The sequence below is a fragment of the Ambystoma mexicanum genome, chromosome 8 (genome assembly GCF_040938575.1).
Source record: "Ambystoma mexicanum isolate Mex_15411 chromosome 8, UKY_AmexF1_1, whole genome shotgun sequence".
Classification (NCBI taxonomy): domain Eukaryota; kingdom Metazoa; phylum Chordata; class Amphibia; order Caudata; family Ambystomatidae; genus Ambystoma; species Ambystoma mexicanum.
The window spans coordinates 75294831-75322732 of record NC_090929.1 but is presented as its reverse complement, the minus strand read 5'-3'; the positions used below and the strand labels follow the sequence as shown (position 1 = coordinate 75322732).

At 49.9% G+C, this 27902-nt stretch overlaps 1 protein-coding gene across 1 annotated transcript in view; it reads left to right on the top strand.

The window, feature by feature from the left end:
* The window catches only part of DDX31 (DEAD-box helicase 31), a 468302-nt gene that overhangs the window by 347138 nt on the left and 93262 nt on the right, over positions 1–27902 (top strand). The window contains exon 18 of the mRNA XM_069609310.1: positions 25089–25170. Within this exon, the coding sequence (XP_069465411.1) occupies positions 25089–25170 (82 nt within the window). The remainder of the gene's footprint in view (positions 1–25088; positions 25171–27902) is intronic.

Genomic DNA, 27902 nt, shown 5'->3' with positions numbered 1-27902 from the left:
AAACGAAAAATGTACATGGCAGACACTATTAAAAAGTGTGTGGAATAAACAGATGAAGACTGGTGGTTGGAGCTTCTGGGAGGCCAGCGGATCACACTCGTCCTGGCGCTGGTGAAATTGCTAAGGGACGTATTTGACAACAATAGAGAAACCAGAAGTAGCGAAGAAAAAGGGTAATATGAAGACTTTTATAGATATTGTGCATTTTTTAGCCACAAATCTTGAATTATGAATGTGATAAAATGGCTAAAAGATTTTGAATGTAAAAATCAAATGATGCCAATAAAAAAAGACCTTTATCTGAGAGGACTTCTGAGAAAAATGAAGACCTGAACAAACAATGCTGGTGCTTTAATAATAGATCTCTATAAATAGGGGCATTTCTGAGACACCATTGACTTCAGAGTAAAGATTAGAAACACTGTTTTAGGCCTGAAAATCTTTCAAATGAGACCTTAGAAATTCAACTGTGTCCACAAATAGATATTGAATTCTTTGTGTACTTCGTTGGCACCCATCTTGGTGGCTTCCTCAATCCTTCACGCCACGCACCATTGAGTGACACCATGGAAATTATTAATCTATGGGTACGTTCTGATGACACACCCAGCCCCACCTTTTCCTCACTGAAAGGGCTATGAGCGTATGCTTGCTACCCAACGATACTTTTGCATACAGCTGGATGCAAGGCAGAAGCCTAAAAACGGCCCCCTATCTAGGCTGAGATTAGGGGGTGCAAGTAAACCAGGCAGCATTTTGCCATTTAATATCTGGTCTTCAGCTGGGAGCATGACCTCGACGACCTCTGTCAGGAACCTGAGCGATCTTGTGGATGCTGATTTACCGATGGGGACCCAAGGTCGCTGCAGTCATTAAGAAGGTGTTTTTCACTTTAGGAGTTCTGAAAGAAGTCATCCCTTAACCCAATTTCTCAAGTAAAGTCCAGGCAATCATATCTTTAGTCCATCCCATTATGGGCTACTCCTACAGCATTCGCTTCGGTCCACTTAAACTTGAATCGGCTGCAAATTCTGTAACATGGCTATTGTGAGGTCTTTGGCGTTTTTATGATGATATACCAGCTGGCTGGTATCTCTACCGACTGCGTGTTGAGAGTACAGTTCAAGTCCCTCTATGCTGCTGAAAATGCCTTGTACTTTTCTGGACCTATAGTCACGCAGAGGAAATTTCAATGATGAGTCGTATCCTTGCTGCTCCTTAAGAGCAGCAACCGCTCTTTTCTCTGTCTCTGTGACAAGATTAAGGCTCGTAGGTGAACTGTATTCGGTTTTTCAGTGTGTGCCTCCACATTCTGGGACTCCTTTTCCTGAGAGGCATAACCCCTTTTCATTTCAGAAGAGCTCCCAAAACCATTCTATAACCCACGCAACTGGAAGTGTGATGATCTTTATCCATCAAGATGTGCTCCTGAAAACGCTCCATCGTACCTGGTCAACGGCGCTAACAGATCGTAACCTGTCACTGACCATTAGCACCATACAAAGCAAAGTATAAGAGAAGAGCGCATGGGCGAAATGACAAGTTACGAGATTGCATAGAAAGAATACAATGAGAACTTTTTACAATGCAGGTAACCACCAAAGGAGAGGGGGAGGATGGAATTATTTGAAAAGGCCCACAGCCTTTCTTTCCAGCCTAGCTGCATGTACTGCACTGATGGTGTCCATGAAACACCATTCATTTGGCTTGAGCATTTCCACACTGCATGTCTGCATACTGTGAAAAACCTGAGGATATTCTCACTCCTACTCAGCTTGGACCCTCTATGCAGGTGGCCAGGGAAAGGCCATCACTATTGGATCCTGACCCCCAGGGTGGACAAGTGAGGCAGGATCACCTGGGTGGAGGACCCTTGAGGATTGAAAGTGAGGTTCCTTTGAGTGAGACATGGTATCCCCTTTTCCTCAGGATAGTCAAGCTGATCTTCCCCCGTCATTTATGGTTCACTGTAAATGCATTCCACTTCTCTCCTCCCTTTAACATGCATGACAATATTGAGATGAAGAAGAAACTAGGAGCAATGAAGATTACCTGTATTACCCATTCAAGTACTGGGACGAAGAAGAGGCCTGTAGGTCAGGCATGTTCCACCAATTCACTGAATTATGGCTAGGCAAGGCCAACCCTTAACCACCTGTATCTGTTTAGTCCAGCACAGGTGAAAGCTGTGGCTACATACAGAACAGAGAGCGCATGTCAGAGCAGGGACCAGAGTATGGGTCGGATTCACATCGGTAGAACCAGCCGAAGGAGAGGAGAAGCCGAGATGCCAGGATGCCAGAGGAAACCCTTGGGATCCTGCTGAACAGAAAATGTGGGTCAGAGGTCCCACCCATGGGAGGCGGCAAACAGGCACTGCATCGAGGCGGAGGCGAAGCTTCATATATTAGCCAGTGAATGCGAAGAGAAGCACCCAGATATTTGACGATCCCTATAGAGGAAGAAGAAAAGCAAAGGATCGGCCAGAGGAGCTGCTAAGACTGGGTAAACGTCGTGGACACTTATACCTGTGGCGCTCAAAGGAGGCAGTACAGGTGATAGCGGTCAATGCAATATGACTGAACTGAGTGAAAGTAACGGCCCGCATGGCATGAAACTGAGCAAGTTTTAGAGGAGGAGCCAAGTACCTCTACTGGAAGTCCTGCCCCCCCCCCCCCCTTCTGCCTATATGTTGGCATCCGGAAATTGCGACATGCGCAAAGCCAATAATGGTACCTATACCACGAAGAGTCCCTGAAACAAGGTATCCATTGAGAAAACCCTATATGTATCTGCAAAGAAATGAGTCTTCTGAAGGAAGTTCCGGAAGATGTGTGAAGATGAATGAAAGAGAAGACTGGTGACATCACATGAAGCAGAAATGACGCCCCCAGAAGAGATGCCAATGAAGAAAGTATATAGACTTTATAGAATCTGATGGCGAAATAGCAAATCAAGCAACATTTTGGGAGCAAAATGAAGATTGCACGTGTGGAGGAGCACTGTAGAAAATGCAAAGCCATTTCACAAATGTACAGATGCAGTAACGCAAGTTAAATGTTAAAGGTATTTGTACCGCACACCGTCACCAACGGAATTGGTCCCCAGGCACTCTGGCGGATGTGTAAACAATAAGGTGGGATGGGTTAGTAAGGTGAAGAAGAGAGTAGGATAGTGAGAGGAGTGGTGTTCTGTTGGCAGCTTCAGCTCGATATACACCAGATACTGAGCTTTGGTGCAGGTATTGGATCGGTGTCAGTCTGCGTGTGCTGTTGTTCTGGCTTATGTGGTGTTGCAGTGTTGTGAAGTGCGTGCGGCATGTGGTGCGAGAGATGGTTGTGTGAGAGAAGTATGCAGAGTTTGAAGTTATATTGGTTAGTGAGTTACCTGACCTTTAGCATGCTAACATTCACAGTTTTCTCTGAGTGTGGCACTTGTTGGCCTTCTCAGTCTTATGTAGAAGCGGTGCAGGCCAATGTTCAGAGTTCTAACTAGGTGTGGGCATGCTAACATTCACAATCTTATCTAGGAGCGGCGCAGGCTGGTGTTCAGAGTTCTAAGTGTGGCACATGCTAACCTTCAAGTTTCATCTGGGCGCGGGCATGCTATCCTTCAAACAAAACCTATCTAGATGCGACACAGGCTAATGTTCACAATTCTATCTAAGTGTGGACATGCTAGTATTTACAATTCCATGTAAGTGTGGACGTGCTAATGTTCACAGTTCTATCTAAGTGTGGACATGCTAATATTATGGCACTCTGTCATTGGGAGGTAAGATAGAGTGGCAGTGGTTTTCTGGAGTAGAGTAATTGCTCCACTCCCCACCCATGCCACACTCAGTTTTTGTTGGTGTCTGTTGACTGCTGACTTCACTGGCTTCACCTGCAGACACATCTTGGAGCCGCCAATGTAGGAGCCGCCCTTGGCCTTGGGGTCCTTAGCCGCAGGGGCTGCCGGGCAGAGGGCTGCCCTGGGAGGGTTTATGATATTTGGCCAAGAGACCAATCGGGGTGCTCGGGGAGGGTTGGGAGGTGAGATTGGGCTGGGGAAGGAGGGTGGGCAGGAGGAAGGGGACTGGAGCGCCGAGCGCGCTAAAAGCCATTTTCAAACACTTTTAAAGTGTTTTAAATGGTTGTGTGGCCATCTGGGGGCAAAACTCACCGTGGGCAGCATCTTCGAGTGTGATGGTGGTGGCGAGGACGCCACGCTAGTTTTGTTTCCATTTCTCCTATTTTCCTGGGTTAGGAGACCAATCAGGGGGCTGGGGGAGGGTTGGTAGGCGGGATTGGGCTGGGGAAGGAGGAAGGGGACTGGAGCGCCAAGTAGACAAAGTAATCCTAAGGCTGGCTATACGTAGTGAATAGACTGCAGGCAGTGCCGCATATATATATATATATATATGTATATATTGGTGTATAAAATCTGAATGTTCCATGACGCATTTTTAGCAAACTTGGACCCTGTGAATGAAAGGGCTGGAAGTGTAACGCAGCAGAATAAAACAGTTGGCAATGGAAGATTCGAGAAGGCTTGCCTGACCCAGTGTCAAGTGTCTGGGCAGCCAAGAGCCTGGTTATCTACTTGAAGATACAATGAACGTGAGACGCGAGCTGAACTCTTGTTTGAGGTGTAATGGAAAAACACTAGAAGTGCCAGGTTTTCTTCATTGAATAGTATTAAATACAACGAAGGAGCTCAAAACATGGTCTCTTCACATGGGCAGATGAAAATAAACTTTGGGGCAAGCTACACCGAGACCAGAAGATAAAGCCCTGCCTTCACTCCCTTTTATTCTTAGGTACAGTGAGCCTTTGCAAGGCCGAGTTCAAAGACTAATTGACTGGCAGACAGCAGGAGTGATGAGGGATGTTGGGCTAATTGAGTGGGAAGGTAGGACTAGGCCAACCCCCTAGCACCTGGTGTACCAGCTTGCGTGCTGCTAGCAAGTGGAATATTCCAGAAGGGTATGAGTGTGCCAACCAATTGTAGAAGGCCACATAGCAAGGAGCCCTACAGTTTGAGAAGCCAATAGAACATTGTGTATTCGTCTGACACGGAAGATGACTTGCTCTTGGGCTGGGCTTAGTTGACCACCTGACCTTAGAGACCCAATCGCGATCGCCGCCCTTATAGAAAGTATACTTGGATGTTCCCTTTAAGCCTATCTCATCCCCTGGTAGGTTTTCTTATTAGTATGTCACTTATGATGAATTTTTAGTGTGAAGTTGTGTTTTTTAATGTAATGCTTCGAGAGAGACTCTTGAGAGCGAATGCTGTGCGACGTCCGTTGATGCCCGTTGTACTCCTTGCTTTAACAAGTGTAATTTAAAGTCGCATTTTTGCCAAACTTCCCGAGTGGGTCTGATTGTTGATGTATGAGTAAGATCTGCACCCCCATCCATCTCAGATACTGTTACCTCGTCTTAAAGGACCGCCGGGTTCACTGTTACTACTATTGAATACTGAACTGTAATAAATATACTGAATTAAACAAAATAAGTTTAAAAAAAAAAGCAACATATCGCAATGAACGAAAAAGGACCACATTGCTCAAATTGAAGATTGAATTGAATGAAGCAAGTGAAAATAACTGATTAGGAATAACTGATTAGGAATAACTGATTGATTGAACTGAACAAGACTCACATTCATTGAGCAACGTTTGCAATGCAGCAAATAAGCTGACCTTTAACTTTGAACACAGAACTGAAAGACAGAAGCCAAGTCATATTTCATTGAAAGCAACACAGATAAACTGAACTAATGATATGAATGCAATGTTTTAAGATGAACCAGCCTTGATGAACATTTAAGCAAAACTCAAAAGGAAGCTAAACTGAAGTAAAGATACAAATGTGTTAAAATTGTGAAGCTGCACTTTAAGAAACTAGCCATTAAATCCAATATTGAACTGTGAAGGAAACCTGAATCTTCCCGGTTGCGTGACCTGTAATTGGTGGACTGTGTGGTCTGAAACTGCACCTGTAAACAAGGAAGCTTGCTGTGGTGAAAACAACTCTTGGTAGCCATCGGACTTGGGTAAGGGAACCCTGAGTTGCAAAGTCCAGTTGAACGACTAAAAGATGGAATATATTTCCTTATTGATATTGACATTAAGCTTGGGGAAGGGAACACTGATTTCTTTTGTGTCCTGAAACTGTGTTGAACTTGGGGAAGGGCACACTAACTATTATAGAACTGTATTTCCTCTAATGTTCAAAGGAGGAGAAATTGAACTTTCTAGTGAACTTAGACATTTGTGAGAGAAGGCTAATGAGTAAGCCAGAACTGGAAGTAGCTCAGAACCTTGTTTGGAACACTCTTTGATTTTAAGGTTGATGTCCCTGCACATGGTTTTCTATCATTTGTGAGGGCAAGCATAGGATTTATGTGCTGACAGATTTTTGCATTGAACTTACTGACATTGACATTCCTTAGTTTCTTCAGGTAGGGAGCTCCTACCTTAGCAAAGAGCAAGTTGGGCCTTAATCCATCCTGACTTTTATTTAATAAAACGTTGCTCAACTTTGAATCTGATGTCTGTCTCCTTCCACGATGCCAACCTCACAATACCAAAACACCACGCGCAATCTCCATAGGTGAAGGCACCACCAAAAGCCACATCACCATCAGTCTGGAAACAGACAACTGCAAGAAGGAAGAAAAACCAGAAACAAGCATTGTCCTGCTATGGAGCCCATCTCTGGAGCAAGCGGCCAACGAAAGATCAGACCGCCCCCTCCATCCTACACTTCAGGAAGGACACGAAGACCCTGCTCTTCAAAGTACATGCCACTGATCACTCAACCCTATTGCTCCCCCTCTAGAGTACACCCTGCTCTTCTGCCACCTCAGATCACTACGTGTAGCCCGCTTTAATCCACTGGGTGTCGCCCCTTTGCACAGCTCTCCGTAGCTTCCCAGCTCGGCTTGCGCTTTATAAATCCCAGGCATACCTGAGGCAGCGGGAGCTTCGTCATTGCAGGGGGAAATCGTCTGATGCGCCGCCCCTGTCTCTGACGGCACTTGCTTTATATGACCAGCCAAGCATGAGACATCGAAGGTGAAGAAGTGTGCAGGTAATGGCAGGTGGCAAGCTGAGGCGCTGAGCCTCTCTGGAACAGGACTGAATAACGGTGCCATGGTGTGCAACAAATAAAGCCCCGTCACTGGATCCTTCTGCGTTCCCATGTATCTACTTGCACAAATATACGTGCATCGGCCATTACCACAGTATGCCATTCACTATTATGAAATGGACACAAGAAAAGAGCGACAGAGCAGACCCTAAACCAACACCACCAACCGAGAACACCCAGTCTGCTCTCTTTACACCATTTATTTGTATTTTCTGGACAGCACAATATACCCCAGACATTGTCAAAACACTTCACATAGGCGCCAAGCTGAGGGTTGCACTTCTCCTGCTGAAGTCCTTTTCGAGATGACCGATGCTAACACGTTGGTCTTAAACTCTGCAGAGGCTCCACTCGCGCGCGTTACCTGTATGTCTTGCGCCTTACAGTGACTATGTGGGGCAGCGCTTTACCCTTGTTCCTCAGGTCCATTGCTCCCCTGTCTCAAGTCTGATTCATTTTAAGCAATGTAATTACTGTTTGGCTTAACCAACGTCAACAATATAGAATTAAAAAAAAGAACATCAAAAACAGGCTCCGCAGTAGCCCAGTGAACCGTTGGTTACGCGGTCCGTGACCTTTTTAAAAAAAAAAAAAAAACTGGCAAGTGCACTTCGCTTGAGGGCGAGTCATATGAGGAGTGTATCCTTGGGGCCCTCCCTCCTCATCAGGTTGGAATGCACACAATCCTGGCACCCCTGGTTTATTTCTTGTATATTTTTTTATAGCACCGATGTCTGGAGTCAATGTGGCACGGCTGGCCTGTGACTTCAAGGTAGCCAAGCAGGCTACCATGATGAAAACACAGGCTGGAAGGCATTTCATAAAGGTGTCCCTGCCGGCTAGGTCACAACTTGTCTAACCCCATTATGCCTTTGAATGTATTCTGAATGGGGAGGTGGGGGGCAATAGGACATCAATGAGCACAATACAGTGTTGTTGGGGAAGACACCCATTATATGCAGATCCCACAGCACCTCAGGGATGGGGTGGGCGGCCTAAGGCAGTGGCGACTGTCCTCAACACGTCACATAAGCCAACCTCTACATAGTCGTGCCTCCCGTCGCACAGATGTGACCGGTAGCTTACAAAAGTAGGGTCTTGGTGGGTGGACTGTGGCCCTTTTCTGTTTGGGGTTGGGGTAATATTAAATATGAAATGCACCATTTTTTGATGTCTCAGAAGTAGTGCAGGGAATATAAAAGTGGGCACATGACAAGGGCTTTTGCAAAGGGCAAATGAATGGCTTGTTAGCTTAGTCAACGCTTCAACTTGGGTATGAAGCTGGCAGGAAAGGTATCGAGTGACGATGGGGCAGGAAATAATAAAGAATTAATTTACAAAGATGAAAAAATATTGCAAGAAATAACAGAGTGAGTAAAAAATACCTAATAGCTGAAAAAAATATCGAAATAAAAAAAAGAAAATGTAATGATAGGGGTGGGTTTTAGGTGTAAAAAAACAGATTTTGGTTCAAATTGGGATGAAGTGGAGGGAGACGAGGAAAGTTTAGGAGTAGGAGAGAGGTTCAGGGGTCTCCCCCCAGCCCCCGAAAATAGGTCTTTTTACAATGTGCATTGTGAAAGGTATTTCAATATTTTTTCATGCAATATTTATTACACTATAATTGTTCGTCACTGTTATTTCTGCAATAAAATCAGTGAACCGGCAGGAAACACTATATAAAACCGGATAATATTACCCCACTAACTCCTCCGATCCAACCGTTTTTTCAAATCGAACCCACGTACCTTGGACGATATTTAAGATTACTGACGATTTCCAGAGAGGTGAATCTCCAAGTGCTTATTCCGACGCTTAATGGTGCTTCAATCTATCCGTTCGTGTATATGTAGCGGAGTTGTATTATTACAATTCTAATTCAATGTTTTCAAGGCCCTTTTTGCAAGAAATTGCCATTAAGGGCGTGTCAGGCCCCAGCTGGGCATCGTGTGGGTACCCTTCGGGGTTGCCCTGCTTGCTAAGACCGATGCCCACTCCTCTCCATCGCCCAGTGTCTCCACACCATCACTGGAAGCCCAGAAAGCGAGCCAGTCCCACTGGCTTTTATCCACCCATCAGTCGGGCACTGCACCCTGTCTTGCCCTGGGCAGTGCCCTCGCTCGCTTTCATGTTATTCTCGACGTGAGCTCTGCCGATGAATTTCATTTCTCTTTCTACATTAGTATTCTTTTTTCTTAGCATTTGTATGGGCATTTATGTGTTTTTAATTGTTGTGTGAAAAAAATGACATTTCTATAGTTTTATTTTATAAACCAATTCACGATTTTTAAAAAAAAACCTTGTTTAATATTTTGCGTGGTTTGAAATCTCGGCTTTCTTGCCGTTTTGTGCCATCACTTATTTTGATGAGTGAATGCATTCGTGCATGTCCTCCCCGCATGTTTGCTATATACCTGCACACATGTCAAATATGATTTTTGAATTAAAACAAAAATTAAAACAAAATCGGGCAAGGCCACCCCTTTTGTCACTAGGTGACTATGGGAGACGCCAAAAAGCCGCATGTTTGGAGATAACTTTTTATTTTGCTGGCGAAAGAGATTTTAAATTTTCCCCAAAAGCTGAAATGGTTTTTCATTATGAAACACGTTACATGCTTTTTTCCTAAAGAATGTTTTAGAAAAAGCGCCGTTCCCCGAATTCATAAATAACAAAAGAGCTCAGAAACTGCAAAATAATGTAGCCATAAGCTAAAACCTAATAGTAAAATGCGGGCCGCGGGGGGTGGTGGGTCTGGGGGGGGGGGGGCGGTGGCAGCTTGGCGCGCGGCGTCTGCTAGATGAATGGGTCTCTCCATTATGAAGAGAGGCGCCAATGCATCGTGACGGAGCGCGCAGGCAGCGGAGGGCGCGCAGCGGCTGCACGCGCGCGCGGTCACGAGGCCCGATGGAAAGGTCCTTCCCATCACTACTTCCCATGATGCCGATGCGGGTGGCGGGGACCTCCCGCAGAGCCTGCGCGTAGAAGGGTGCGTGTGGGCCAATGTCATAGCGCGCAGTGCGCTTAGGCGCGTGCTCGCGCGCTCCCAGTTCGGGCACCACAACCCCCATCGCAGCAGCGTTCTCTCCTTCGGGATTGCTGCCTCCGCTCCTTGCAACTACACCTGGACCAGACAACAGTGCCCTCTTGGCCTAGAGTAGATGTCACCATATATCCCCCGACTCATTCTCTCCTATATACACACATGATCCGCGGGGGCCCACCTGCTCAAGCCAAATACATGTTGTATGGTCCTTCGGAGAGCCAGCAGCCTTGCAGTGTGTGTCACACATCTCTGCACATGTGGGCGCAACTCCCTCCGTGGCAGGCATGTATACACTTAACTGTGAGGGGCGTACAGACGGCCAGCTACAGAAGAGTGCTCAAAATATACATGCACATCTGAAGACTTAAACAACCAAAGAATTGAAGCTGCGACTGGGAGTTCGTTTTGCATATCCCGAGGGAGAGCTCAGGTGGTCTAATGGTGGTCCCTCTTCTGCCCAAAGGCCCAGTGTACATAAACCCTAAAGTCAAACCAGGATTGAGAAGATCAGGCTCACCATATGGTAGCGAGGCTGAAGGCTCAGGCTGCACGCTATGGCAGACCATTGGGTGTGCTCCTTAAACAAGGGAATAGATACAATCGCAATAAATAAGTGTTTTTACAGTTTGTTATAAAAGTGACAGCTACTTTTCTGTGCATATATCACACATTTATACATAAGGCTCGAGGCTTTATTGTATTTATTTTCTAAACATTTCCGTCCATGTTTTTCCATGTTTATTTTTGACACTATTTTTTTCTCTTAAAAAATCAAGCGATAACTTTTATTTGTTATAAGGCAGTTTAAAATGTAAAATCCACGTGAACAATCCCCTCCTGTGCTTGGACTACTCTGAATGTGTTCAACTTCCCTAAAGAAACTGTGACTACTCCAGGAATGTTCTAAACGGCAGGTCTTCTGGGAAGCCAGTGACCACCGACTGTGTCCCAGGAAGGGGTCTGAAACTCCAACAGAGGCGATGGCTGGAAGGTCTGGAATGAATCCTAACCTCTGGCACTGCTCTGGGCACCCCTCCAGACCATCGTTCTTCACCTGCCAAGCCATTACAAAAGGGGAAAAACTATATGCAATCCAGGCTTGGTCCCACCCCAAAGGGGCAGTCCAGCCCGAACTGCTAGGTCACATCCCTTCTGCGGGAGACCACGAGCATCCCCAGACATGTTTGGGCCTTGTTGGGCCTCATCAGTGAGGAGTAGCTTGGGTCTCTAGGCCCAGCAGGCACGGGTCCCACGGCTGCTCATACCCTTCCCTCTCAGGGCGACTACACCAAAACAAGAGGTGATGGCTGGAAGGTTTTGCGTCAATACGAACCTCTGCCATTGCTCTGGGCCACCCTCCAGACCGTCGTTCTTCACCTGCCAAGACATTAAACAAAGGGGGGAAAAAGCATGTGCAAATCCGGGTTGGTCCCACCCTGAAGGGGGCAGTCCTGCCTGAGCTGGCCAGTGCAGTGTCCAACATGTGACTGTCTACAGAGGTCGGCAGCTGGTGAAATGCCGCCATCTCACTTAACAGTACCACTCACGGCAGGTTAGACATCCGGCGTACGTTGGGAAGCGCGGAGGGCTGGGGCAATGTTTTTATTAATGAGGGGAGCCAGCACTGCAAACTTTACACTTGAGGGGTTCAGTATTGTACTGAGAAAATTGGCATTAAGTACCAAGTGTTTATACTTTATGGGGGACACATGCCCCCGGGGAGGTGGTGAGTTCAGGGATCTGGGGCTGGTTTAGGGGCTGGAGGACGAAATGGTTGAATTGAGCACTTGTGTGCCCTCAGATCTGATTGACAGTTCCTGGCAGGCACTTTTATTTTGCCCGCCGGCGGCGCCCTGAAGATATCAGCTGGTTCTGCCCCTGACACCAATCCACAGAACCCCTGCATACATCCTGACATGGACTCCTTCCAGGATCCATTTCCTGTTCTTGCAGAGTCAGAATGGTGCATTGTGGTCCTCCGCTTTGAGAAATCTTGGTACACGTGCAAGGCTGTGCGGTCTTCCATGCTCCCCTACTGCGCAGGACTCTTGGTACTTCTCGCCATGCTTGCTTTATAAAACCAAACCAGAGAGGATGATCCATTTCACTCTTTGCAGCCTTGCCTTCCCTCAAACTAAGCAACAACCGGGGTCAGGAGGCGACCAGGGTCAGGAGGCAGAGCCCTGAATTCTCAAAGCATAGACCAGGTTCAGGAGGCGGAGCCCTGTATTCTCAAAGCAACGACCAGGGTCAGGAGGTGACCAGGAGGCGGAGCCCTGAATTTTCAAAGCAACTACCAGGGTCAGGAGGCAGAGCCCTGAATTCTCAAAGCAACGACCAGGGTCAGGAGGCGACCAGGGTCAGGAGGCGGAGCCCTGAATTCTCAAAGCAATGATCAGGGTCAGGAGGCAGAGCCTTGAATTCTCAAAGCAACGGCCAGGGTCGGGAGACGACCATGGTCAGGAGGCGGAGCCCTGAATTCTAAAAGCTGGCCCATCTCCCAGTTGCTCTCACCTGTGAACCACAGGCCCTTAAAAGCGGCCTGGGTGTTTTTAGTCCATTGTTGCAGCGACTGCTGTTCCTCTGGAACGTTCTCTCGTAACCATATCTTGAACCTTTTGGTTTCCCTGCTCTAGTTATGGCGAGCCAGCTGCACTCCGTGCCAGCCCGAGGCCTGGTCTGTAAACTCCTTTCCCCGGCTTGGAACATTGGTTTGCCAGCTCCTGGTGCAAGCTTGAAGTGTTTGCTTGCAGACTTCTTGTGTGGTGCTGATCCCTGTGTCCCCCGGTCTCACTTGTAGCACCACTTTCACGTTTCCAGTGTGCATGTTTTGTAACCGAGTTTGGTTCCTTGTTGCCATTCCTGATGCCCACCCTCCAGCATTCTCTTGTCCCTCAGCTGTAAGAGTACCCCCGCTCCGTGAAAGATTACCGTCAGTTTCTAGTGTCATTTCATGTGTCTGTTTTTAAGGTTCCTCTTTAGTTGGCGTTTGTTCCGGAGTGAGGGAGCGCTCTGCTCTCCAAAGTAGTTTCCTGCGTGTTCCCTTCTTTCCTGCTCTACCTGTGCCTTCATTTGTCTTGTATTTTTCAGCCCCTGAATGAGGTTCTATAGCAGGGATCTGTAACCTGGGCTCTCCAGGCGTTTGGGACTGCGACTCCCATGATCCATCACCATTGACTATGCTGGCTTAGACTGGTGGGATTTGTAGTCCAAAACCTCAGGAGAGCCAAAGGTTTGCAGATCCCTGTTCCATAGTCACAGTCACTAGCTCCAAGGCGCAGCCCGGCTTTTCCTTGGGACTCTGCTCAATATTTGCTTTCTACTTTTCCCTGATTAATCATTTTCACTCCATGTGCACTTGTGATATGTCTGCCTCCATGTGCTGCCTATTCCAATAATGGCTTGTGAGCGCTTCCTGCAGGTAAATTGCATCAGAGCTTTATTGCCCTTCAGTCTGCTACGCGTTGAGGGTCCACACGACGGTTCGGCGAGGGGCCTCGGGTGCGGCGGGTGCTTTCAGGTTTGGCGAGGGCCCTCGGGTGTGGCGAGTGCCCTAGGGTTCGCTGAGTGCTTTCAGGTTCGGCGAGTGGTCTCGGGTGCGGCGGGTGCTTTCAGGTTTGGCGAGTGCCCTCGGGTTCGCCGAGTGCCTTCAGGTTCGCCGACTGCCCTCGGGTGTGGCGAGTGCCCTGGGGTTCGCTGAGTGCTTTCAGGATCGGCGAGTGCCCTCGGGTTCGCTGAGTGCTTTCAGGTTCGGCGAGTGGTCTCGGGTGCGGCGGGTGCTTTCAGGTCCGGCGAGTGCCCTCGGGTTCGACAAGTGGCCTCGGGTGCGGCGGGTGCTTTCAGGTTCGCCAAGTGCCCTCGGGTGTGGCGAGTGCCCTGGGGTTCGCTGAGTGCTTTCAGGTTCGGCGAGTGGCCTCTGGTGCGGCGGGTGCTTTCAGGTTTGGCGAGTGCCCTCGGGTTCGGCAAGTGGCCTCGGGTGCGGCGGGTGCTTTCAGGTCCGGCGAGTGGCCTCAGGTGCGGCGGGTGCTTTCAGGTTCGCCAAGTGCCCTCGGGTGTGGCGAGTGCCCTGGGGTTCGCTGAGTGCTTTCAGGATTGGCGAGTGCCCTCAGGTTCGGCGAGTGGCCTCTGGTGCGGCGGGTGCCCTCGGGTTCGCCGAGTGCCTTCAGGTTCGCCGAGTGCCTTCAGGTTCGCCGACTGCCCTCGGGTGTGGCGAGTGCCCTGGGGTTCGCTGAGTGCTTTCAGGTCCGGGGAGTGCCCTCGGGTTCGGCAAGTGGCCTCAGGTGCGGCGGGTGCTTTCAGGTTCGCCGACTGCCCTCGGGTGTGGCGAGTGCCCTGGGGTTCGCTGAGTGCTTTCAGGATTGGCGAGTGCCCTCAGGTTCGGCGAGTGGCCTCTGGTGCGGCGGGTGCCCTCGGGTTCGCCGAGTGCCTTCAGGTTCGCCGAGTGCCTTCAGGTTCGCCGACTGCCCTCGGGTGTGGCGAGTGCCCTGGGGTTAGCTGAGTGCTTTCAGGATCGGCGAGTGCCTTCAGGTTCGGTGAGTGGCCTCTGGTGCGGCTGGTGCTTTCAGGTTCGGTGAGTGCCCTCGGGTTCGGTGAGTGCCCTGGGGTTCGCTGAGTGCTTGCAGGATTGGCGAGTGCCCTAAGGTTCGGCGAGTGGTCTCTGGTGCGGCGAGTGCTTTCAGGTTCGGCGAGTGCTTTCAGGTTCGGCGAGTGCTTTCAGGTTCGGCGAGTGCCTTTGGGTTCGGTGAGTGCCCTCACGGTGCAGATCTGAGACTGTTGTAACCGTTGGAGCGCAGGTCGGTATTTAATGAAAATTGATCGGGGAGGTCAGGTGGGTCCTCCATTACGCCCTCTCCGGCTATGCTAACTAGGACCTTGCCCCCCCCCCCCCCCCCCCCCCCTCCCGCACTGCACACAGTTTTCTATAATCGGGCAGTTTTTAGAACTGCTGTTCAATGTGGTAATTTATTTAAAAAAAGATCTCGCTCAATTATTACCTCTCAAATTTCCTTTGATTTTTTTTTTTAGATGTTGCTTTAGCAACTATTTACTTAGAAAATTATTAATTCTCACATTTTCATTCATTTGAAATTGTCCCCTTTTTGAGGTACAGTATTTGTTTTGGGGTTTTGTGCCTATATTGCCGGTATTGTATTGTATTGACCCCACAAACACTCACCTGAGCATGTTCGAATACCTCTAGGGTTTCAATATGTACTTTTCTTTAGTGATGGGGAAAACATTTTCAAGACAGACTTTTCAAGCACAGTTTCCAAAGGGCATTATTAAAAAAGGTTTTGTTTTTTTTCCCCTGTAAGAGGACGGATGATGACATGCTGACCTCACGGTAGCCCCCTAGTTCGCTGCTGCTCTGATACTGATATACATGTTACATGCGTGTCATATGACAGTATAGCATGTGCCAATGCGCTCTTGCGCTCTCTGGCTCTCTCTTGGTGTCTTTCGCTCGCTCGCTCTCTCTCGCTGTCTCTCGCGCTCACTCTCTCGCTCACTCTCTCTCGCTGTCTCTGGGTGAGAGTTGCATTGTCAGATGGCTGTTTGGTAGAGCCTCCCCAGAAAAAAAAACAAATCTTGAAAGGGGGTGCTGTATTTCTTTGCTTTGAAAGCAGAATGAGGGCAGTAGTGTCAGAGGCCTCCCCAGAGGTGTGGAGCGGCCTGGTATTGCATTATGTGCTAACAGGTCTCAGTAGGGGCCTGAGCAGCAAACTGAAGCGTCCGCAACTGCATTTCTTACTTTTTTCTGTTAATTATTGTTTGAGCATGCACAGGATCAGCAGCACCAACCCGTCGCCAGGAACCACAATGCAACATTCTTTAGTGTTCACCGAAGAATCGGACTACTTCCGTGGCCCTTTCCAAGAAGGAAGGACATGAGACGACATTGTGTTCTCTCCCAAACAAACTATTTAAAAGCAGGACATTAATTGCAATATGGCAGGCTGGCTTTTTCTACAAGTGTACAATGTTAATTTCGAGGGGATTGGGTCCTCCGACGTATTCCATATCTATGACAGTAATCACCACAGCTGTGCTGCTTTGGAAAATCTTTCTGCGTCGATACGCCGCCCTCGAGGACCTCCGCTGACGTCACTGGATGTTAAAAGTAGGACTCATGACGCCCGTAGCCTCCGTTCCGTTTTTTCCGCGAACGTGTTCGCTTCAGAGATCTCGGCGCGCCTCGACTCTTTGGAGTTTCTGTTCTTTCGATTCTTTGAACCTGTTCGTTTGTGAAGTTAAAGTCCTTCGTGATGTCTACCTCTTCTTCCACCCCGCGTCCGGGCTTCAAGAAGTGCGGGGACTGGGGGTCCAAGATGTCGGAGACTGACTCGCACGACACCTGCCTCTGGTGCCTCGGGGAGGCCCATGACACGGATGATTGTGTCGACTGCCAGTCGCTTACGTCCAAAGCCTTGCGGGAGCGCAAGAAGAAACTGTCGGTCAGTAAGGTGTCCAAGCCCCGGAAGTCAAGGTCTGCGGGGCTTTCGACGGACGATTCGAGGGGCGACTCTCCGCATCGTCGTCAGAAGTCCAGTGGGTCTCAGTCCAGGAGTGGGTCCTGCCACTCCTCTGCCTCTTCGAGGCACTCACGGAAGCGCCATCATCGGTCGCCTTCCCCATCCCCATCCTCATCCGAGGACTCCACCCGTCGGCGGGTCGCTTATCCCACCAAGCATGCAACGCCGGAAGAATGGGCTTCCTTCGGTAAGAAAATGCTAGCGATTCTTGAATCGCAGGGCACTGGTCCGCCCGCGCCTCCGAGTGGGGTCGGTCGTGGTCGGACTAGAGACACCGCTCGTACGCCTTCGGGCTCGGGTGGTCAGCACGATTCGCGGGAGCGGCCCTGCTCAGACAAGGGGAAATCATTCTAGTCACGCCCGTTCCCGGTCCTCGACACGCTCGAGACCGTGTGAGTCTGTGATGTCTTCGAGGAAGACGTCGACGCCTGTGGCGCCGAGGTCGTCGAGGGACGCTCTCAAGGCTCCGCCTCCGAGGAAGTTGTCGACGCCATCGGCGCCCAGGATGTCGAGGGACACGCTCGGGGCTCCGCCCTCGAGGCCTGTGTCGACGCTGTTGCGGCCGCGTTCGGCGTCAACGCCGATTCACTTGACACCTTTCGAGGCTGTTTCGACGTGGGTACCCCGGGGCACGGTGGAACCCCCTAGAAAGGCTTTGGGCAAGGTCAAGCATGGCTTTGTTCCCCATTGTGTGCCCTCTTTCCGCCATCTTGAGTACATTTCGGAGATGGATGAGGGCTCTGATGATGGTATGGTTCCTGATACGGTGCCAGATGAGATTCTCTCGGGCCATAGCCAGATTGAGAACCTGCGTCAGTCCCTGCACAACGCCAGTGGTCTGGACACCTCTCCGGAGGTGGAGTTTTGTAGGCCTGAGCCTGGCACCCATGCAGACTCCCCGTACCGGCGCCTTATGTCTATAGTCACCGAGTACTTGGCGTGGTCTGCTCCCCTAGGGGATTTTCTTCAGGATGACCTCATGGATATCCTCGACCAAGGTCCACCAACTGACCCGGTACTGCTGTTCCATATGGCTCTACAGAGGAGGGTGGTGGCGGCTTGGACTGCTCCGGAGAGTCTCCCGGCAGTGGGCAAGTCTTTGCTGCGAAAATACCACCCAGCCAGTAGCAACTCCTGCTACTTGACCAAGCACCCCACTCCGGAGAGTTTGGTGGTGCAGGCGGCTACGGCCCCAGCAAAGCAGACGTCGTATCCTACCATCCCTCCTGATAGGGACGACAAGCGTTTTGATGGTTGGGCGAAGAAAGTGTTTTCTTCAGGGGTTATGGCTGTTCAGACAGCCAACTCTGTATGTGCCTTGTCACGTTTCACGCACACTCTTTGGAACTGTTTCCTTAGCGGCTGAACATGTTCTCGAAGGGGACGAACGAGATGGTTTTCTTGCTATGGTCCAGGATGGCAAGGATGCCATGTGTGAGGGCGTTCAGTCGGGTTTGGACATGGCAGATTGTGTCAGCCGGTCCATGGCGGTGAGCACCATAATACGCAGGTTTGCGTGGTTGCTGAAGTCGGGGTTTGCTCCTGATGTGCAGGCCCGGCTCCTCAACATGCCCTTTGACGGTGAACATCTTTTTGGCAGTGAGCTTTGAGAGGTTGCAGACCTCCAAAGCTGCAGCGAAGTCGTTGGGCGCTGCAGTTCGCCAACCTCTGCCTTTTTGTCTTAGGGGACAACAATGGAGGGGAGGTTCCTTTCGTTATTACTCATCCTTTGGTAAAGCGAGAGGAGCTGCCAGTCAAAGGGGCCACCGTAGGAGTGCCAGAGGTGGAAAGCAGGGTAGTCGAGGTGCCAAGGCCGCTTGGGCAGTTGCCTCTTTGCCCTCAGGCAACGCTGCAGCCGCTTCAGCTCCGTCATGAGGCCATGTCCCATGGTGCGCCGGTTGGGGGAAGGCTGGCGCAGCATCTTGTCGAATGGCGTGCCATTACTTCAGATGTGTGGGTTCTGGAGATCATAGCCCACGGCTATTGTCTTCCCTTTCAGCAGAGGCCTCACGACAATCCACCGGGGAATCTCTCGTTGCAGAGTCCGGATCCGCTCCTTGTGCAGGAGGTTCAAGCCCTGCTGGAGAAAGGCGCCATAGAACTGGTGCCTGTAGTGGAGAGGAACAAGGGATGGTATTCCCCTTATTTTTTGATTTCCAAGAAAGACGGGGGATTGAGACCCATCATGGACTTGCGCGGTTTGAACAAACTCCTCAGGAAGGACAAGTTCAAGATGGTTACTCTTAAGTCCTCCAGGCCCTTCAACTTTAGGACTGGTTGGTGTCTCTCGACCTCAAGGATGCTTATTTTCATGTGACGATCCTACCAAAGCACAAGAAGTACCTGAGGTTCGCGGTTGGCGACTCGCACTTTCAGTTTTCGGGTCCTGCTGTTCGGATTGACCTCCGCCCGAGGGTCTTCACCAAGCTCATGGTGGTGGTGGCAGCGCATCTCAGGAAAGGGGAGATTCATGTCTACCCCTACCTGGATGATTGGTTGATCAGGGCACGCTCTCCCGAGCAAGTCCTGGATCATCTGTCCGTCACTTGCCACTCCCTCCACAAGCTGGGCTTCTCCCTCAACTTAAAGAAGTCCCACTTGACGCCAACTCAAAGGCTCCAGTACATCGGAGCAGTGCTCGACACGTCCCTGGGGTAGTGTTTTCCTCCCCAGGTGAGGGCTCGTCACATTCAGCAGATGGTGCACAAGTTTCAGCATGCCCAGAGTCCCCCAGCGTTCGAGTTCTTGAGATTGCTCGGCTTCATGGCATCCTGCATTCTTCTGGTGCCAAAGGCCAGGTTGCGGATGAGATCTTTGCAATGGGCACTCAAGCTCCAGTGGTCTCAGTCCTCCGGCAGGATGTCGGACCCTGTTCAGGTGCCGTCCTCGGTCGCCCAGGACCTTCTGTGGTGGGCCGTCGAAGGCAATCTGATGAAGGGGGCTCCATTTTGGCTCCCCTGGCCGGAGGGGACGATTGTGACGGACGCATCCCTCACGGGATGGGGAGCTCATGCCAACGAGTTGACAGTCAGTGGTCGCTGGTCTCCGTCGGAGTCCAGACTCCATATCAATCTCTTGGAGCTGAGGGCCGTCAGCCATGCCCTGAAGGCTTTTCTGCCGACTGTGCGAGGAAAGAATGTCCTGATCCTGACGGACAACACAGTGGCCATGCACTACCTCAACAAAAAAGGGGGGGCAGGGTCACTTTCTCTGTGCAGGGAGGCAATGCAGCTCTGGTTCTGGGCAATCCAGCAGGAAGTTTCGATCTCGGCAGTTTATCTGGCCGGAGACTAAAACGAGATGGCGGACTCTCTGAGCAGGCAGAGCGTGATCCCTCACGTGTGGGAGTTGGCTCAGGAGATTCTCCTGGAGATCTTTGCCCTTTGGGGGACCCCTCAAGTGGATCTCTTCGCCTCCAGTGTCAACCGGAAGTGCGAAAGGTTCTGCTCGTGGGAATTTCCTCCAAGAGGAGCCTTAGGAGACGCGTTCGTGGTGGAGTGGTCATTCCCACTGCTGTACGCGTTTCCTCCAGTCCCTGTCATCCCGGAAGTGCTGTGGAGGTTACAGAGGTTCAGTTCCCGGATGATCCTCATTGCTCCGGCATGGGCCCGGAGAACGTGGTACCCGGACCTTCTCGACTTGTCCATCTGCCCTCCACGTCGTCTTCGCTACCGAGACGATCTGCTCTCACGGGAGGGGGGTCAGATTCTCCATCCAGAGGTCAGATCCCTCAACCTTCACGCTTGGTTTCTGAAAGGTTGAGGTATAAGGATTGGGACCTCCCTGAAGACATGATGGAGGTGTTGCTTTCGGCCAGAAGGCCCGCAACAAAGTCCCTGTACCGTTGCCGTTGGAGAAAGTTCTGCGACTGGTGCAGGGTTAAGAATGTGGATCCTTTTGCATGTGACATTCCCATGGTTCTCTTTTTGGCTTTCTTTGGCCCACAGGGGCTTGCAAGTGGGTACCGTTAAAGGTTACCTGGCGGCGCTGTCCATATTTAAGCGCTCGTCTGAAAAGTGTTCTTATTTTAAAATCCCTTTAATTTCTCAGTTTCTAAAAGGGCTCACTAATGCGTTCCCTCCGTCACCTTTCCAGGTGCCTGGTTGGGATTTGAACCTTGTGCTAAAGTTTCTGATGGGTGCTCAGTTTGAGCCTTTGCATTCGTGCCCTTTGAGATTGTTAACTCATAAAACTGTATTTTTGGTTACGGTCCCTTCCGCTCGCAGAGTGAGTTACAGGCACTTTCATTTAAGCCACCCTTCACTGTATTTCATAAGGAGAGGGTTGTCCTTAGAGTTCGTCCTTCCTTTCTTCCGAAGGTGGTGTCGGAATTTCATTTAGGCCAGAAGGTTATTCTTCCGGCATTTTATACTCCTCTGCATCCTGGTAAGGAAGAGGAGAGGCTCCATAGGCTCGATCCTAGGAGAGCTTTAAGCTTTTATATTTCACGCATGTCCCGGGTCAGAGTGGATGATCAACTCTTCATTGGTTACACTGGAAAGCGTTTGGGACAAGCTGTGACTAAGCAGACTTTGTCTCGCTGGATTATTCTGGCAATTTCTGAATGTTACCGCTTGGCGGGTAAGGACCCTCCAGTCGGCTTGCGGGCCCATTCTACCAGGGGTATAGCTGCCTCTACTGCCATACAGAGGGGTATTCCTATTCGTAACATCTGTGATGCAGCCACCTGGGCTTCGGTCCATACTTTTGTACGTCACTACTCCCTCGATTGCATCCATGGGCAGGATTTGGCCTTTGGTAAGGCAGTCCTGTATTCAGCAATTTGATTGGGCATTCTAAATTTCTTTATTCTAAATTCTTTTCCCACCTCCTTGCATTGGTACTGCTTTGGGGGTCTGTCATAGATATGGAATACGTCGGAGGACCCAATCCCCTCGAAGAACAAGTTACTCTCTTACCTTTTAACGTTCTTTTGATGGGATGGTCCGACAACATATTCCATATCGCTCCCTCCCTGCCTTCCCCGCTACAGAATTTCTTATGCGATTGCAGCTTACGTTTCCGCAAGGCTTTGTGTGGTCAGACTGGCAGAAGACTGGTGCCACACGTTCTGGGGAAAAAACTACAACTGAGGCTACGGGTGTCATGCGTCCTACTTATCACATCCAGTGACGTCGGCCGTCCGCGGCGTATCGACGTCATCGACGCAGACGCCGAAAGATTTTCCGAAGCAGCACAGCTGTGGTGATTACTGTCATAGATATGGAATACGTCGTCGGACCATCCCATCGAAAGAATGTTACCAGGTAAGAGAGTAACTTGTTCTTCTAATGATGTCTTCCAGTGTGTGCTGTAGTCATAAGAGCATTTCACCTGTAACTGGGCATAGCACAACATCAAAATGTAGAATAACCATATAAATAATATTCAGGTAGGTTATCATTCCAGGACTGACTCCCTGGCACATTTCTGTTGTACTCTTTCAAATACTCCTATATGAAGGGGCAAATTACACCAATGAGGGTTTGTGGCTGCTTTGCGTAAAATTGTTGAGAACATATAAACAACCCAAGTTCTTCATATTTGATACATGACTATGATAAAGGTTTTCCATTCTTGTCTCACTTCATGCAAAATGCACACTGGGCTTAGTGCTCATTTAATATGTGAGAACTCTAGCCCTAACCTTGTAGATCGTATGCAACCTTGACCCATATGCACTCTTTGGGACAGCTTCAGCATTTGGTTGAGGATGAAATGCCTGCACCCCGATGGCTCGTGTTTATTTGAAATCGCAGAGGATACACCTCACCTGCACACTTCCCTCAAAATTTGTAGGCTGTGTATCGCTCCGACTCTGTTCCAATGGCTACAAGAGTGTGCAGGCTTTTCCAGAGATTACTCACGCCGATCAGACAGGCTTTATTAAAAATAGATCTGCAGGGGACAATATCCGAAGAGCCCTGGACCTGGTAGACCTTACCTCCCGGGACTCCCAGAAATTGGTGTTGATGGCCCTCAACGCTACCAAAGCGTTCGACAGAGTTGATTGGGCCTTCATGCGCCACATCCTGGAGGCCTCTAGGTTTGGCCCGGCGTTTCAGGCTATGGTCCTAGCCAATTATAAATCCCTGAAAACCCGCCTTAGAATTAATGGCTCCCTCTCTGACCCAATTCCCCTGACCTGAGGGACCAGGCAGGGATGCCCACTGTCCCTGCTTCTATTTGCATTAATCATGGAACTTTTTTCCCAGAGAATCGGATTGAAGAATAATAAGGGCCTCCATGTTGGCCCCTCCCAACATAAAATCGCCCTATACGCGGATAGTGTCTTGCTGACCATCGCAGAACCTCGTTCCTCGTTGGGGCATGCTCTCTCCGAAATAGGTAACTACGGGAGGGTCACAGGCTTCTCCATCAACTTTGGTAAATCTGTAGCTCTGGATTGGACTATACCTGGACGAATGGGACTCCCTGGGCCGGTTATGCCCCATTCAATGGAAAGGTAAGGCAATCCCCTTTCTGGGGGTACAGGTTCCCGTGAATCCAAAGGAAACCTATCGCGCAAATTTCCCCACCCTCTAAAGAGCTAGAGGATGACCTGAAGCGTTGGGCGTCTCAGGAAATCTCACTGATGGGGCTATTACGGCCTGTAAAATGAACCTCCTTCCCAGATTTTTGTATGCCTGTTCGTCCCTACCGGTTGCAATCCCATTGCCTGCCCTCCGCAGTCTTCAGAGGAAGATGCTCTGGTTTATCTGGAAGGGAAAAAGGGCCAGGATTCCTCAAAATACGATACTGGGTAACCCAAAGCTGGGTGGACTGGGAGTCCCGAACTTGCAGGCCATTTCAAGCGGCAGCACAGCTAGCGCACACCCAAGCGTGGCACATAACTACTAATTGCCCTAGATGGGTGGCGATGGAACAGTCCCGCTTGCCCCCCCCCTGCGCTTTCTTCCACACGTCCCACCCCTGCTGCAGCGCCGATGGGACTACTTGTTATCAGCTACCAAACACACCGTAGGCGTGTGGGACTGGGCCCTGAGACGTAAAGGGATCCCGAGAGGTCTGGGCCCCTCCTCCCTGGTGTTTCACAACCCGGCGTTCTCACCCAGGATAAATCCCCAGAATTTTAAAAACTGGATCGCAGGGGGCCTGGAAACACTAGAGCAGCTTTTCGAGGGAGGCCTGCCCCTCACGTTCGAACAACGTAAGGAGTCCTTGCAGCTTCAGAAAAGGGACAAATTCTCCTACATTCAACTTCGCCACTGGTGCTCTCACCCCCAAACTCTCCAGGCGGCGACATGCACTCTAACCTCCCACTCGACCCGGTGAAAGATCTCCGCCCTATACAAACGCTTTTTGGGAGACTTCCTCGCCCCAAACACCCGATGCATGGTACAATGGGAGGCAGACCTGGGGCACCCGGTAGAAGACCAATCCTGGGTGGATATCTGGGCCCGAACGTATTCATCTTCCTCTTGCATCACCAACAGAGAATGTGCCGACAAAATTCTGCTGCGTTGGTACTACAACCCCCGCCCACTCAGACTTCATCATATGAATCGGGCCCTTGACCCTGCTTGCTGGAGACTGTGTGGCCAACCAGGCTCCTTCTTCCACATGTGGTGGGCTTTCCCAAAGGCACAACAGTATTGAAAACAGTGCCTGGCTTCCGTTGAAGAGATCACCCAGGTAGCTCTCCCTCTGGAGCCTGAGCCCATTTTGTTGGGGACCCCAGTCCCATGGATCTATTCGAGATCGGGAAGAAGAGCCAAACTGTGGACTCGGTGCCTCCTAGCAGGGAGAATAGTGATCACCCGCTCTTGGAGATCCACAGAAGGCCCCCCTCATGCACCTCTGGTGGGGGAAGGTATGGGACATATTGATCGCAGAGAAAATAACAGCGGTCAGAGCGGGGCACCTGCACCACTTTCAGAACATATGGGCCCCAATATTAAACTATGACCAGAGATTCCCAGCCTTGACCTACATGCCACAGGTGGTCGGGAAAGCTCTGGGCGACGGGGCAACCCTCTGCGATGAAAGGGAGACTGTAAATGGAACAGAGGACACAAACAGCTGAAAACATTGGCCCAGTCCGGCAGTTGAGGGTGGGAGTTGGAAGATTGGGTATATGACATGTTGGACAATGCATTGATATGTAAGTTGTAATGTAACCACCCGGCTTTGCTTTAAAATAAACATATGTTTAAAAAAAAGTGTGATATATGTCCCTGTTTAGTAAGGCATTTATTTCATGATCCGTGCCCTGGATTTCTGTGATGTAATACCCAGTGTGATCTGCCCACTCAGTGTGCCCAGCTGCTTTCCCCTTTATCTGTGTTTCACTCCAGCCCCAGAGGTTTCCTCAGTCTGATTGCCTCCTTCTCTCCCCTGCTGCAGCGTCTCGGAACTCAAGATGGAGGACATTTTGGGGAGCCTGATGAATGAAGATCGGTTCAAGGTCAAGCGAAGCGTCGGCAAGGTGAGGGGCATATGTCTGCGCGCACCAGATGATTGGGTCCAAGGTTTCAGTGCTGTATAGAAACCCATACTTCTCACCTTTTGGTTTCTCTCCCTTTCTTTCTTCTCCCCTCATCTCTCTCCCACCTCCCGCAGGCCCCTAACTCAACAGATCAGTGCCCAGGCACCGGCTTGATTGCTAAATATTAAATATTTTTAATGTTAAATATTTCTTGGTGTTTTGCGTTTGTTAAAGCTCCCACCAACCTTTTGGGGTTAGGGTCTACTTTCAGGTTATTATAAATGAATTATGATAAAGGCTGACGTGGGTCTGGGGCACAGAGGAATGGCACAAAGAGTTGAAAGACCGCGTGTTTTCCTGCGCGGCGTATGAAGATGTGAGACGGTCAGGCCAGCGCTGCATCCTGCCCTCAGTGTGTCGCTAGGTCTGGAAAAGATCCGGGGCTACGCTAATGTCAGGACTCGGGGCTAGCTAGCCTTTTGGTTGTAGTCCCTGAGCTGGGACGCCTCTTTGCCACACGTCTTCACAGGTATATAGTGCCCAGCTCGCTATTGCTAATCCTGCCAAGAGGACGGTGCCTGGCGCTCTTCTTCCTGGTCTACACATGCATCCCACTTACATATGTCGGCTTTGCTCCTGGCTGCCCGTAGCCCAGGCTGCAGAGTAGCCAAATTGCCAGGGAACATCCTCTTTCCTAATTAATATTCACTTGCAGGAGCCTGGACATCTTGCAGTGTAGCATTGCTGCCACCATCTTCTGTTTCCCGCCCAGCTATATTGACATGATTACTTGACCAGGATAAGGTTGGGTTGCTTTTTTGACGCCCCACTCCGAAAGACTTCACGTCTCTCAGGGGGCACAACAGACCATGCAGAGTGGCATACCATTCACCAGGGGCAAAAGGTTGGTGAAGTAGTACACAGGCAGAAATGTTCAGGAACCTTTCAGAAGAGGCTGCTCTGGACTTCCAGCTACTAGTTGGATGACTAGTGAGCACAGGCCGCCCTCCCAAACTCTCTGCATTTCACTTGCAGTTTTTACATCAGAACTACTCTTGCGAACGCCAACCGCGGACGGACACTGCAGAGGCTGCTCCCCTGAGATCTATTCCATCGGCAGTATCACGAAAGCCCTTCTCGCGCTGCGATTGCAGTTTCACGCCACAACAGCTTGGTTTCATTCCAGCAGACTCGGGTCTATTGCTGGGTTTACATGAAGACGCATGCATATCGTGCCCGATCTGATGCCACAGCGAAACATCTATTCCTGCTTGGGTAATACTGTGAAGACAAAGCAACCCTTTTCGATTTTTTTCGGATTCACGGGTACCATTGATTAGGTTACCTCTGTTACCTTCACCTGTGGCTTGACTCGTCCCCACAGCGCTTCCTGAACATCTTCACCACACAGTTCTCCTCTTGTCCTGACGAAGGCCCTAGGAAGAAATGGCTCACCTAGCCCATTTATAGGGCTGAAACACCTGGTGTAGACGCATTTTCCACCAACACACAGTATCACCACTGTTAACTGTTTGTTTTCTCCAAGATATGCACTATTGACCTGCTGTTCATTTGTTCACTATTTGTTGAGCCTGTCGTCTACCTCCAGTAGCGACAGTAGTGATTGTATTACGTTTGTTATCAATACCACTATGCAAGAACAAAATCTTGCCTCTGTTTTGTTCTGATTGTGCAAATTACGATTGCTTGTGATTGTTGTCTTTTATATGATGATCAGAATGTAAAAAGTAGAAACTTAAATTCTATATAAACATAAAACCTTTGGAAACCACCGGTGTGATTCATTGCACCTCACTGTGCTGAAACCTTGAATGAACTAGAAGGGAGGAGGTCCCTCAATTTCGTTCTCAACCCTTTCATCTATGTTCTTTTCTTTGTAGTCCTTCTGGTTTGTGTGTCACTGTGTAAGCAGCCATTTTGTCTCTCTGAGGCCTCAGAATTGTGAAATGCCACTTTGTTCAAATGGAAAGCAGTTTGAGTCTGACGGACACCTCCCTCCACGTCCCTTTGAAACAGGAATTAACCTAGCCTTCAGGGCTATTAACTGGCTGCCAGGTGTTTGAATGATTCATGGGATGTGATTGGAGGGCTGGGTATTATGAGAATCTGTGGTGAACCAGAGCTTGTCATTGGACTATTGCCTGTAACTATGTCCTGCTCTAGGCATAAGAAGCTGGTGGTTCTGATCACCCTGCAGTGAGCTCTCTTGGACTACCGAGCTCCCTGAAGGTGTGCTGAGTTTCTTCCAGACCCCATGGCACCTACTTAAAGCCCCCCATTCCTTTGGTCTGATGGGGAAGTTGGATCCTCCTGCTCAGCAGCCTTTGTGTGCTCTGCCAGAAGCTCCTGCACAGTGTGCAGCACCGTGAAAGCCCCTGCTGGAAATGTACAGCTTTGTTGATGCTCTAGCCCAAGACTGTCCAGGCAAGACTGCTGAGCTATACTTCCTCCTTTACCCTGCCCAGAAGTGCTGAGTCTTGACCAGACCATCCATTGACCTGAGCTGCTGGGTTGGTATTGGCCTACCACGGTGGCGGTGTTCTTCAGTCCACCAAGGTGGTGAGGGTCCCCTCCTGTGTGTCTACTGACCCAGTCTGCATCATTGTTTGCATCCTTCTCTCGCGTGGACTTTTTGCAGACCTGCTGCTGGCACCTGAACCGCAACTTGTAGCAAAGCAGACATCCTAGTTCTCCTAAGCATCCTCGTCCCC